At 38.6% G+C, this 13,345-nt stretch overlaps 1 protein-coding gene across 3 annotated transcripts in view; it reads left to right on the top strand.

The window, feature by feature from the left end:
* Window positions 1-13,345, top strand: part of ENOX2 (ecto-NOX disulfide-thiol exchanger 2) — a 186,095-nt gene that overhangs the window by 144,273 nt on the left and 28,477 nt on the right. For all 3 annotated transcript variants that reach the window (XM_065900568.1, XM_065900567.1, XM_065900566.1), the window contains 3 exons: window positions 606-839; window positions 3,048-3,260; window positions 4,978-5,084. In XM_065900568.1, coding sequence (XP_065756640.1) covers window positions 606-839; window positions 3,048-3,260; window positions 4,978-5,084 — 554 coding nt within the window. The remainder of the gene's footprint in view (window positions 1-605; window positions 840-3,047; window positions 3,261-4,977; window positions 5,085-13,345) is intronic.

The following is a 13,345-nucleotide window of genomic DNA, read 5'->3' as shown; positions in this document are numbered from 1 at the left end:
CTTTTTTTAAGGATCCAAAATTATATGTCACCTGGATCACATACCACTCCCCGTTATATCTATTCCACCACCCCCTCCAAAATGGTTCCAAGTCACCAGATACATCTAGGAAGCAATTTGGGGGATTGAAATGTCGAGCTGATTTAAATTTATCAAAATTTTATTGATTTTATTTAAATTTTATCTAAATTTTATCAAAATTCTGAGTGGCGGAATGACTGACACTCTTGAAGTTATCCAAAGACACCACAATTTGAGGCCACCTTTTGCATTCTTCCCAGCCCATGGTGCCACATAAAGCTTATTCTTGATACAGTTACCCACAGAGCTTCCCTCTGTCACAGGTAAGGTGGCAGATGGAGAAATGAAAGTCCTATGAATAAGACTGACCCAACCATGGAATAATAAACTATTATCAGAGATAGAGACTATAATCCAAGTCTTTAATGTTCTCCTTGCTAGTAGTGGGGAGAGAATTTGGGGTTATGTGGTCCCTGGAAACTGCTGTGACTGCATCTGAAGTACCGAACTTGAAAAGCTACTTACAGTGGCTCACTCACTGGGCTGTTCTTGTTCTCTCCTCTCTCTCCCTCTTGTGCACTTAGGTTACCGCATTCGCCTGGGCTCTAGCACTGACAAAAAGGACACAGGTAGGCTTCATGTTGATTTTGCACAGGCTCGAGATGACCTGTATGAGTGGGAATGCAAACAGCGTATGCTTGCAAGAGAGGAACGCCACCGTAGAAGGATGGAAGAAGAAAGGTTGCGCCCACCATCCCCACCTCCAGTGGTCCACTATTCAGATCATGAATGCAGCATTGTTGCTGAAAAACTAAAAGGTATACAAAACACTCGAGCTTTGTGATTAAAATAACTCTTTTCTTTGGAGAAATGTAATAAATATATTTGTATTGTTGACAGTTATCCTTGAATTTCCCACTGAGGGATTCTAAGCATTTCTTGCGTTGAAGCCTTGCAGTTAGAAAGGTGTACCTAGTAATTCAAGAGCCAAAAATTTGTCCCTCCCACCTGTGTCTGTGATCCTTAACTGTCTCAAGTTACTTTTTCTCTCCATACATCAGGTGACTAGAAAGAAACATTTTTTTCCCACTTTTCCACATCAGAGAATTTTAGCTGTGATCCATGCATGACTTGGGACCTGTAAGCACCTCCACCCCGTTTCATTGTGGATAGCAAGTTAGTTTTGAATTCTAAGTCAGAATAAATCAGAACAATAGAACTTGATGTGACCTCAGAAAACTCTCAAATTCCATTTTATAGATGAGAAAATGGAGGGCCAGAGTAGTTACAGTATACATTCTTCTTAGATTACTCAAAGACGTAGCTACTACCAACTAAAAGAGGACTCCTTTAATCACACATTTATTTCACACAGTAACTACAGAGACTTCCAGACATTGCTAAATCAGACTGCTTTCCCTTTAGTTTTGATTCCTGTTCCCCTTGCTTAACTCTCAGAGCCATTTTGCTAATTTAACCTTAATTGCCTTGCCTGGTCTCCTGTGTTAGTAGCTCAAATCCAGTTTTTTCATTCTATGAGTATGGTTGATTTTACTGGATGAGTGCTGGTGTCCCATTGATCTTATTGGTGACACCAACCCAGCTCTAACAGTATGAATTTTTCTTGCTTCTTGTGCTCTAGGCTCAGCAAGATGCTGCTAATTCCCCCTTTGCAAATAGGTCTCATTCACCAAACTTGTTTGCACCTTATAGCCTAAGGGTTTCACACGTTAAAGAAATCCTTTGTTTGGATTGATTTGTCTTCCTGTAAGAGAAAAGCAGGAAACATAGAGTCCAGAGTAGAGACACAGAAATAATGGTACACTTTGAAAAGCTGGAAAGGCTGAAAGCATTGGTAAGATGCCAGGTCCAAGACTTAACTGTTCATATAAGACCAAACAGCTCAGTTTGAATTTTTATAAAAAAATGAATTTGCTGGTTTTGTGGAACTCAAGCAAAAAGTAAGCATCAATGAATCAACTATACATCAATAATTTTTTAAAAACTGAGCATCAACATAAAGACTGTATGTAAGTAATGAAATGAAAACTGCTATAACGGTGAGGCTGACCTCTCATTACACATCTGCACTTACAAAGGCAAGTGGTAAGAAGTTCACATTACAGTGAGAGATGGTTCCACTGGACATAAGGGTTCCTGGCTAGAGAGGGATGTGGAGTCCTACAGTGGGCCTTCAATGGGATGCTAATGGACTCTCCCTCTCAGGAGTCTTTAACAGCAGAATATGTAAGTGGCTATCTCAGAAAGCTGAACCAGAGGCTTTGGAAGCTGAACCAGAGACTACTATTTTAACATCAGAGAGTAACTCCTAACTAGCTGTAGAAATCTACATGGATGGTTCCTCAGGCAAGAGAAACAGGATGTGGCAAAATGTAGAAATAGAATGAATTACATCAAAATAGATTGTGACTGGGACTGAATGGAAGGCCTGGGGCTGGATTGGATGCAGGAGTGATGTTACAAAAAGTCAAAGATGTAAGTGTTTATACCTAAAGAATTGCCATTTAACTCTTTCTTAAGTCTCCTTCCAAAGGTTTAATTCCATGGATCCAGGATAAAGTCAAATGCAAGTTAAGCTCAAGGCTCAAGTTTACTTGTGCTTATTAAAAAATAAGATTGTAGAATTCTGAAGTTCTCTCACCGCTAATTTATATATTACACACATGCACACACACACACACACAGAGGTTAAGAAATTTGCAATATGTGAAAACTATGTCAGTAAAGAAAACTTTAAGAAAAGAAGAAATACTCTTGTTCTGAAAATTCTTCGTAGACTACAACCAATCTGCCTACTTTTGGAATCTTTCATTCTTTCAGTCTCTCTGCTCACCTGCTGCCTGTGTGTGCACACGTGTGCATGCATGGTTCCTCGCCCTCTGCAATTAATTCATTTCACAACCTTTGCCAAAAAGCCATGGTGGCCTCCTTGCCAGCATGTTTGGAAAATAGATGGAGATTTGGTTACTTTCGATGACTCTAAAAATAAATTCTCTTTTTTTCAGATGATTCCAAATTCTCAGAAGCCGTGCAGACCTTGCTTACCTGGATTGAGCGAGGAGAGGTGAACCGTCGCAGCGCCAACAACTTCTATTCCATGATCCAGTCGGCCAACAGCCACGTCCGCCGCCTAGTGAATGAGAAAGCTGCCCATGAGAAAGACATGGAAGAAGCAAAGGAGAAGTTTAAGCAGGCCCTTTCTGGAATTCTCATTCAATGTGAGTGGAAGTCATAGTTCTGCCAGAAGGGTGAGAGGGCACTTCACTTAGTCATCACTCTCTCTACACAGGAGCCAGGGCTCCAGAGCCATCCTGTGTCAAGAAGGAATGCCCTCTTCTGCCTTGTGCTCTCCTTATATTGCCAAATGCCTGAGCTCTGGTTTCATGGGAATCACGTGCGCACCTCCTATGTTCATTTTCTGTGGTATATCTACTTCAGCTCCTTAGAAACACTGACGCTTAGACCACAATCCTGTGATTTTACTTTCGCTTGTTCTCAAAGTAAGTTACAAGCAGCCTCAGGCTCCAGTGGAAAATTCGGTATTTCACTGCTGAAGTTAGAATGTAGCATCAGGATTTGTAAGCATCTTTGCTTCAGATTTGCATCATTATGCTTTTCAGGTATTCCATTTTAGGGATAAATGTAATTATATTTCCCAAGGTAATTGAATAAAAGCCAAATTTGCTACTTCTACCTTTTGTTTTTAGTTTCCTTTCTTCAACATTTCCTTTACTGGATGTCAGTAGACACTGAAAGGGAATGGGAAGCCACTGAAATAGACATTTTCAAAAATTAGTACCACTCCAAACCTATCCAAGGTCTCTTAAATGAGCAGAAAAATTCTCAAATAATGTTTTTAGTTCACCGTATTATAAAATTATGAACTCTTATCTTTTGAGTAAGAAACTATTCACGTTAGGAACAAAGGTACAGTTTTATGACTTTGCTTTTAAACAGTTATGGCCCACTCTTCTCATACCTGACTGATACATAAATGGGATTAAGGAGGAGTTGTTTCATTTTCCATTTCTATTTTGAAAGTATCTATGGGCATGGAATCCAGGAAGAGAAAGCATATGTTTTTAGGGCTTCAGAATAAATAGAAAAAGAGAGCAGCAAGCATCATGGGAATATAAATCCTTAAATCATTAGTAGACAGGGTACAAACAGGGCTGTAAAGAAAGAAATAACATCTCTGAATCCTAGCCAGGCACAGGATCTTGTCCTTTTTTTCTTTCCCCAGAAAAAAGTCATGACTAAGTTTTCCTTCTCTTGAACTGATTGCGATAAAGCCCCCAAATATTTGTCCACATTTCCTCATTTGACATTTTAAGCGACCCTGAAAAACTACTCCCTAGGACTGTGCTTACACACTATTCTTCCATAAAACTTGTGTTTCTCCAGTCAACAAGCCTATCTAGGTAGACTTAAAATAGATCCCATCCATTTTAGGTTTTGATTTGTTGCTTCTGGTTAAACATACCTCAGAATAATAAAAAGATGGATTCCATTGAAATGAAGCATCCAGGCTCATTCTGAAAGGCTAGTTTAAGAAGCCAGGGGTCAAAAGGAGCTGGTACAGTTCACCACTTGCTGTCCTGTTGTGCAGGGTCAATGGTGCTAAATCACATTCACCATGACTCTTGCCTCTCCTGCCTGAATGAATACAGACTGCCTGTATTAAAAAACTTTAGTCACCATTTCACCCTAAACCTTCTAGAATTCATTTTTTCTTTCTGTATATTGATATCTTTGCCTTTGCGTCCCCTTTAAACTCATGGTATGCCAACACACATAGCCTTTTTTTTTTTAGCACAGCTCTAGTCCAGTAGTGTCGTAGGAGACACACTAAGCCTAATGCTTTTCTTATTTCTTTTCTCCTCTCTTTTGCCATCCCTGGATGATGCTGATTCAACTATTGATCTGATGCTACAGTTGAGCAGATAGTAGCTGTGTACCATTCTGCCTCCAAACAAAAGGCTTGGGACCACTTCACAAAAGCCCAGCGTAAAAACATCAGCGTTTGGTGTAAACAAGCTGAGGTTAGTAACTTTTTACTCTGGTAGCCCCTCAGGGGGACAGTTTCTTTCTTTAACAAGTTATTGATTTGGAGTTTAGCTAGAATTAAATAGTGCCAAGCTCCCATGGCCACAACAAGGCCCTAATGAAACACTGAGACATGTTCTATAGCCTGTCATTGTGTCCAGACCACCTGCTGCCAAAAGGGTAATAAATGTGCACATGTTGTCTTGAATGCATTCTGCTGGGTGGAAACCTTAGTAGTGAAAATGTAGCCGCGATCATTAATAAGTTTACTTCCCTAAGCTAGCTAGTCTTGGGTACAACAATAATTACTGACCTGTGCATCTAGTGTTAGTAATATTAGGGCTGTCTTACATTTATTAGAGCATCTTGACAGTTGAGGCTGAAAGCTGCCTGGTGTTACGTTGGAGCACTGAAATTTCTGAGCTTCCTTTATCAAACCCACTCAGCCACCTTTATAGGTGGCAGCTTTAAAGGTAACAGAGGACTCTGATTTCAAATTAAGATTGACACACACCTCTCTGCTTGTGCTCAAGTGACATTTTTAGCATAACACTAGAACATATCTGATGTGATTAGGTTGCGATTCTAAATCTGAGATTAAAAACCGAGATGGGAGGTTTGTTTACACCAGTGTGCCTTTGGAATGGTGTTACACAGTCCTCAAGTTTTTCTGTTCCTATGTGTAGCTTCCTTACCCAGCCAGCCCTGACACTTTCCATCTATGTATGCAGCAACTCTTTCAACTTCGTTTCTGAGTCCTCTTTGCCAGTCTAGTAGCAGTCCCATTATATCTATCAATGCAGGTTGTCATATTCCTTAATAGTTAAATAGCACTTGTATGGAACTTACATATTATAAGGCACTTTCACATTGGTTAGCTCACCTATGCGAGCCCCTCAATAGATGTGGTGTAGTGGAAAGAACCTTGGACTTGGAGTTGACATGAATCCAAATCTCAGCTCTGACAACGTTATAGCTGCGTGACTTTGAGCAAGTTAGTCAGCCTTTCTCAGTCCTTATTACTTCACCTGGATTAAATGAGGTAAGAGATATGTAGACAGTATGAAAATGTAAATGCTATATAAATGAGAAATAGTATTATTTCAATTTATCATTAACAACTCCATAAGGAATAATAAGTAAGTAGAGTGTCCGTTTTTTACATGTGAGGAAACTGAGACATAGAAATGTTAAGCAATGTGGGCTTCCCTGGTGGCGCAGTGGTTGAGAATCTGCCTGCCAATGCAGGGGACGCGGGTTCGAGCCCTGGTCTGGGAGGATCCCACATGCTGTGGAGCGGCTGGGCCTGTGTGCCACAACTGCTGAGGCCCATGGGCCTAGAGCCCGTGCTCCACAACGGGAGAGGCCACCGTAGTGAGAAGTCTGTGCACCGCAACAAAGAGCCCCCGTTCTCTGCAACTAGAGAAAGCCCATGTGCAGCAACGAAGACTCAACGCAGCCAAAAATAAAATAAAATTTAAAAAAAGAAATGTTAAGCGATGTACAGACAATTATACAGCTAGTAAGTGGTCAATTCAGGCCTGGAAATTCTTCTTCAATCTGTGCTCTGGTATAAACTGCCTTGTGGTCTTGAGTCAGTCATTTAATCTTTGTGAACCTCAGTTACCTAATCTATAAAATGAAGATAATAATCCATTCCTCTGTCTTTCATGAGAATACATGACATAGTTTGTGTGGCAACAATTTGAGAACCGTGAAGAGAGATTAGAGGAAGATAAGCCCACCTCTGCTCATAAACCAACAGTCTCTGAGCCATCAGTTCTGACTCAGCAAAGGGATCTATGAGTCACTAGGGAGAAATCCTTGAAGACATCAGCCCAGTGGAGGGTAGGGTCATAGAAAGCCAGTAAAGTTTTTAATTGTTAAAAAAAATAATAATTTGGATCAGAAAAGGAACCAATTATCTTAGTGTAGCACAAAATGATTTTAGAATGCTAGGGCTACCTCATGTTGTTGAGCCCAACGAACAAAATTCAACATTTCAATTCAGACGTTTACTGAACAGATTCTCTGTCTCAGGTATCATGACAGGCAATGCAGGATGAGATGATCTTTGCCCTCAGGGAGCTAAAAAGGTAACAAAAGTGATCAAGGGGAGGGTTGGCGTTTAGCACTTAAATTTATTTATTTGTTTTTAAAATTTTTATTGGGGGATAGTTGATTTACAATGTTGTGATAGTTTCAGGTGTACAGCAATGTGAATCTGCTATACATATACATATATCCACTCTTTTTTTTTTTAGATTCTTTTCCCATATAGGCCATTACAGAGTACTGAGTAGAGTTCCCTGTGCTATACAGTAGGTCCTTATTAGTTATCTGTTTTACATATAGTAGTGTGTATGTGTCAATCCCAATCTTCCAATTTATCCCTCCCCCTCCTTTAACCCCCTGGTAACCGTAAGTTTATTTTCTACATCTGTAACTCTATTTCTGTTTTGTAGATAAGTTCATTTTTTTAGATTCCACATATAAGCAATATCATATGATATTTGTCTTTCTCTGTCTGACTTACTTCACTCAGTACGACAATCTCTATGTCCATCCATGTTGCTGCAAATGAGATTATTTCATTCTTTTTTATGGCTGAGTAATATTCCATTGTATATATGTACCACATCTTTATCCACTCCTCTGTTGGTAGACATTTAGGTTGCTTCCATGTCTTAGCTATTGTAAACAGTGCTGCAATGAACATTGGGGTGCATGTATCATTTTGGATTATGGTTTCTCCAGATATATGCCCAAGGGTGGGATTGCTGGATCATATGGTAGCTCTATTTTTAGTTTTTTAAGGAACCTCCATACTGTTCTCCACAGTGCCTGTACCAGTTTACATTCTCACCAACAGCGTAAGAGGGTTCCTTTTTCTCCACACCCTCTCCAGCATTTACTGTTTGTAGATTTTTTGATGATGGCCATTCTGACCAGTGTGAGGTGATACCTCATTGTACTTTTGATTTGCATTTCTCTAAAAATTAGTGATATTGAGCATCTTTTCACATAGCACCTAAATTTAAAATATCCAAAATCCTTAATTTAGTTTGAATAATTCAGAAAAATTAAAGTTGAGAGAAAAATGCTCAATATGTCTTCCAATTGTAGCAAAGCAGTATTAGTCTCTACCTTCCCTTCAACGCACACATGTATCCATTTTAGGGGGTGGAAGAGGCTGTTTGAAGTGCCCCACCCATTACAGAAAGCCCTGCTGATACAGTATTTCCTTTTTCATGGGAGGAGTGAAGCCTCTGGTTGGAGAACTGACTTGTCTAGGCCACAACCCTTTTGTAAACAAATTTGCAATAAAATAGTCTCCATTAATTTTATTCATCAAGGCTCTCTGTAGTTATAGCAAGCCTACCTATCTGGTGGGTATATGCTTGAGTTTGATTACCTCCTCAGTAAAGATAGCTATGCCAGTAAGCCGGACATTTCTCTGGAGCTGTGGAGAGCTGAGAGCTGTACACCCTATCACCTAATATTGTAGGTAGAGCTTCCTTGGCACACTGATGAGGATAAAGCACACGGCCGGCATGACTTGCTACATGTTTTGTGATATGCCTTGTAGACTTTGTAGGAACCCAGAAAAATGCTTCCTGCCTGTTGGATTGGACTAAATTAAGGTCTACCCTGAATACCTCAATCTTTATAAGTAAAACTACTGACAGTGGAACATAGCTCATGACCTTTCTCTGCCATTGCATTCCCTAAACCTAAAAGATTTCTTCTACTCTATATTGGCACCTCTTTAAATCATGGCTTTAAATTTCTTTTAACCTCTGTGTACTTTCACTTGATGACAGGCAACTCTGAGGACTAAAAGGAGGTATCCTGTAGAAAGTGACAAAACTGTCCTCTTAAATTGGGACTGCCTCTTAGCACCCCACTGAGAATCAGAGCATCTCAGTGACCTAATCAACTAAACTGACTTTTTCTTGACCTAGGCATAAAAGCTACAATTCCTAAGTTAGGGGTTTCATCAAGGTAGAAGGGTCTGACATTGAACCTTTTCTACCAGTTGCCTCAGGGAATAAGCCAGCTGGTGACTTCCTCGCATCACAAGGTACCTGTTATTTGTCTCATTGTCATCATGCTTCCAGCAGCAGACACTGTCTCACTCTGGTGAGAGAGAAGTTATAAAGTAAGAAGAAAAAGTCCCCACTTTCAGGGAGCTAAGGCACTCACCCTGGTAGCATCTGCCAAGCAGACTAGTTTGATAATGAGTCTTTTTCATTGGTTTACTTTCCTGATTTACATGTGTGTGAGGCTCCTGCTGATACAATTTGAAAGGTAATAAAAATAAGAGAAGGCTGAAGTCCCTCCCCTTACTAAAAGTTAGCATCTACAGTGACTTTACTGATAGTGCTGTGTTGTGGGAACTCTTTTTCTATAGAATCATTCAAAACCTGTGTGTTTATCTTACCGAGATCCTGGCCTAGATTACAAGTTAAACTTTGGATGGCATTTAAGAAGCTAGAGCCATAGCAGTAGGCACAAAGAAACTCCCTTGCATTCTCCCTAATGTGAGATTTTTATACCATTGGACCAGAAGAAAGCGTACATGGTGATTACGTACTAGCATTCTCATGAAATGAAATACTGTGATTGCTAAAATAACTTTCTAGATTTCCAGGCCTATCATTCCAAACCCCAAAGAACTGGTTGCAGATAGATGTTCAAGTTATCTGCATACCCTCGTTTTAGGACCCATTTGCACTAACACTAGCTATTGGCTTTCAGCCATCAAACCCCATGCTAACAAAATTTGGATCAACCTAATTTGTATTTCCATTATGTAGCATACAATGGACATTGATTAAGAGCCTGTGTTTGTGCTTTGCTTCATTGGCTTGAATGATATCTCAGAATCAAATTTCTGTGTAAGTGTAGGAGCTATCTTCCTATCCTCTGCTCCTTTCCATTCCTTCATCTGGCCCATTCCCCACCGAGTATCCTGTTAATTTTCAAAGTATGGGTAAGTACAATTTTGTTACACAGTTCATAAGGAACTTTGCTTTTATTATAGTCATGTTTCTATCATAAAACATGAGTAAGATGAATTTAAGTCCACATAAATTTTTTGGAAACTATATAGTTAGATAATTAACGTTCAATAATTTATGATTTGCCTACTTTATGATAAATCAAAAATGTCAGCTGGTACAAAAATGATTCTTTTCAGCATTTTCCTCTGTCTAGGGTTTCAGTTTTATTCTATGTTAAAAGTGCTTTGTCCTCCATTGTGGAGCAATATGCGAATTTCTAAGCTTCGCAAAAAGTTACCACTAGAATAGACTTAAAGGCATTATAATGCATTTTGAGAAGTCACTAACAGTTCACTGTTTAGATTAAATATCACAGGTCTACTGTGGGCAATAGTGTGGTATCAAAACTTTAGGAAGGCTATCTTACCTTTTTTTATGTACTCTATCAGTGATGTGACCCAGTCAATTTCAGGTAGAGAATTACAAATGAAAATTTCTGGAAAATGTTTTTCCATGTCATTGCCACTCTTTTGGCTTCAGCACTGGATCCAACTATCAGGATGGGAAAAGGGGCAGATCTGGGAGGCAGCTATTTCTCTTGCTGCCTGCACTTCAGTGGCTCAAAGTCCTCCTGTTGCCTGCTCCTGTGTCCAAGCTAGGTAGAATGCCTTCCTTAGGTAAATGCCACCTTTTAGTCCTTCGCTCTGAAGGTATTTGTTAGGATTTGATTCCAAAAGTAGAGCTTTTTTGATCCACCAGAGAATATAGAAAATAGGCATCTTAGATATCAAGTGCTTTACTTTTCAAAGAATTAAAATCTCACTTGCTTTACTTAGAGGTAGTGTCATTTACTGAACGCTCACCTTAAGTTTATTGCAGTATAGTATCCTATAGCCTCTATTGTTCTCTCTGCGTTATCTCCATTCATGTGACTTAGTATCGATATTTACAGAAAAAGTAATGGTACGGACCTTAGTTTCTCTGTAGCTAAGAAGGATTGTCTAGTTAGAGGGCTTTGGGCTCTGCCACTTTGCCTGCCTGCTGAATACTTAGAGCAAGCTTCTCCCTAGTTTTTCTTACCCTCATTTCATTATCAGCTAAAAGAACTGGTAACTCTTGTTTCTGAAGTATTTTGAGGCATTGAGGTAAAATTTGCCCATAGGTCCGTTATTTTTCTAGGGATTTTTTGAAGGTGTGAAAGATCTCTAGATAAGCTGTATTACTTAGTTATTGAACATTTTATACTTCTAAGAAGAGATTATGCTTTCTTGCCCAGCTGGAAGCAGAAAAGATGCTTTGCGGATGCTGAGCAGCTACAGAGCGTGTCTTAGCTATCAGTTAGATCTTCCGGCCCTGGGACATTTCCCTAGAAGGAACACAATTTACTCTTCTGAGAAACACAATTTAAACTTTCCCAGAGTTAGACAACATGTTTGTGAATTGAGAGTTGGTCTCTGCTTATACCCTCTGACAGTCTACATTTTTGTTAGGCAGCTAGGAGAGCCACAGCTTTTCCTGATGAAGTAAGTTGTACAATATTTGAATTTGCCAGTGTCAAACCTCATTATGATCACCTTTCCAGTAACAGCTCTTTGATAACTGAAATCCAGACTCCTGAGAAAGGATGAATTCTTAGAAATGGCAATTCCTTTATTGCTCTCTGTGCAATAAGACATAGCAAATGTCTCTCTTGACACAGTCCTTTAAAGTTCATTTTTCTCAAACAAGTCATTATTTTCTTCTATTTTAAGTAATGCCTCTGCAGCACATTGAGGGATCCTATGGTAGTATTTCTATTTTCTATTTCTTCTATTTTTCCTTTACTTCTTAACTCTCAGTGATAACACTGAATAGCTCACTTTTTAATAGGTACTTTTATTTATATTTAGTGTAAACTTAACTTGATATAGAAATCATTAATTTTCCTGATAAAAGGAATAAAAAAGGAGAATATTAGTTGAGATAGTGATTAACTGTAGCATTAATTATTAAGAAATCCATTTAAAATACTTATAATCTCCCTAAATGGAGGCAATTTTCACCAGACGGCTTTGCACATTTTCTGTATTATGGCCCAAGTGCAGCTAACCTAGGCAAGGAATTCTCAGCTCACTGCTGAGGAGCCTCTGACAGGCATTAAGTAGCCTTTAAATGATTGCAAGCTGTTCCAAAATGGAGTTCTCATGCTTGATTTTTTTTGAAAAAGTGACTTTTCCAGTGTGATCTCAATCATTTCCGATGTTCTTCATGCCTTTCTGCAGATCTGTGTTTACATCTGGTAGCACTTCCCTTCAGCCTGAAGAACTTTCTTCAGCTTTTCTTATAGTGCAAGTCTTTGGGTGACAAATACTCGCATTTACATTTGTCTGAAAATATATTTATCTCATCTCCATTCTTGAAAGAATTTTTCTCTGAATATAGAATTCTGAATAAATAGATAATTTTTATTTCTTCTTGCACTTTAAAGAATTGTTTCCCTAACTTCTGGTCTTTATTGTTTCTGAAAGAAATCAAAGCATTCAAATTGTTTTTCCCCTGTTTATAATATGTTGGTTTTTTCTGGCTGCTTTTAAAAGTTTCTCTTTTTTCCTTTATTGATATATAATTGACATACAGCACTGTATAAGTTTAAGGTGTACAGCATAATGACTTGACTTACATGTATTGTGAAATGATTGTCACAATAAATTTAGTTAGCTAAAGAGTTAGAGTTTCTCTTTATGTTTCATTTTCAGCAGCTTGACTATGGTGTTCCTAGACATACTGTTTTTCCACACATATTCTGCTTGGGGTTCACTGAGTTTTTTGAATATATAGATTAATATATTTCATCAAATTTAAGAAATCCTCAACTATTTTTTCTTCAAATATTTTGAATCATTTAATCTCTCCTCTCTTTCTGTGATTCCAGCTAGTTTCTCTGTTCTTCAGATTTGATAAATTTGTATTGTTCTCTCTTTAAGCTTTCTCTGTATACTGTCATCTCTATTCTACTGTTAAGCTCATCCAAAGTTTCTATTTCTCTGCTAAGATTTCCTATCTTTTCATTCATTATTAACATATTTCCTTTACATCATTGAGATAGCTATGATAGCTGCTTTAACTCCTTGTTCTGCTAATTTCCATATCTAGTTCATTTCAAGCTTGGTTTCTGTTGATTGTCTTTTCTCTTGAAAATGGGTCATCTCAACCTAGTTCTTGTAGGTATGTCAATTAACTGGGGGCTTTACCTGCTTATTGTGAATATTTTG

Source organism: Phocoena phocoena, chromosome X (assembly GCF_963924675.1).
Source record: "Phocoena phocoena chromosome X, mPhoPho1.1, whole genome shotgun sequence".
NCBI classification, from domain to species: domain Eukaryota; kingdom Metazoa; phylum Chordata; class Mammalia; order Artiodactyla; family Phocoenidae; genus Phocoena; species Phocoena phocoena.
Note: the sequence above shows the minus strand (reverse complement) of the source record. Positions and strands in the feature narration are given on the sequence as shown.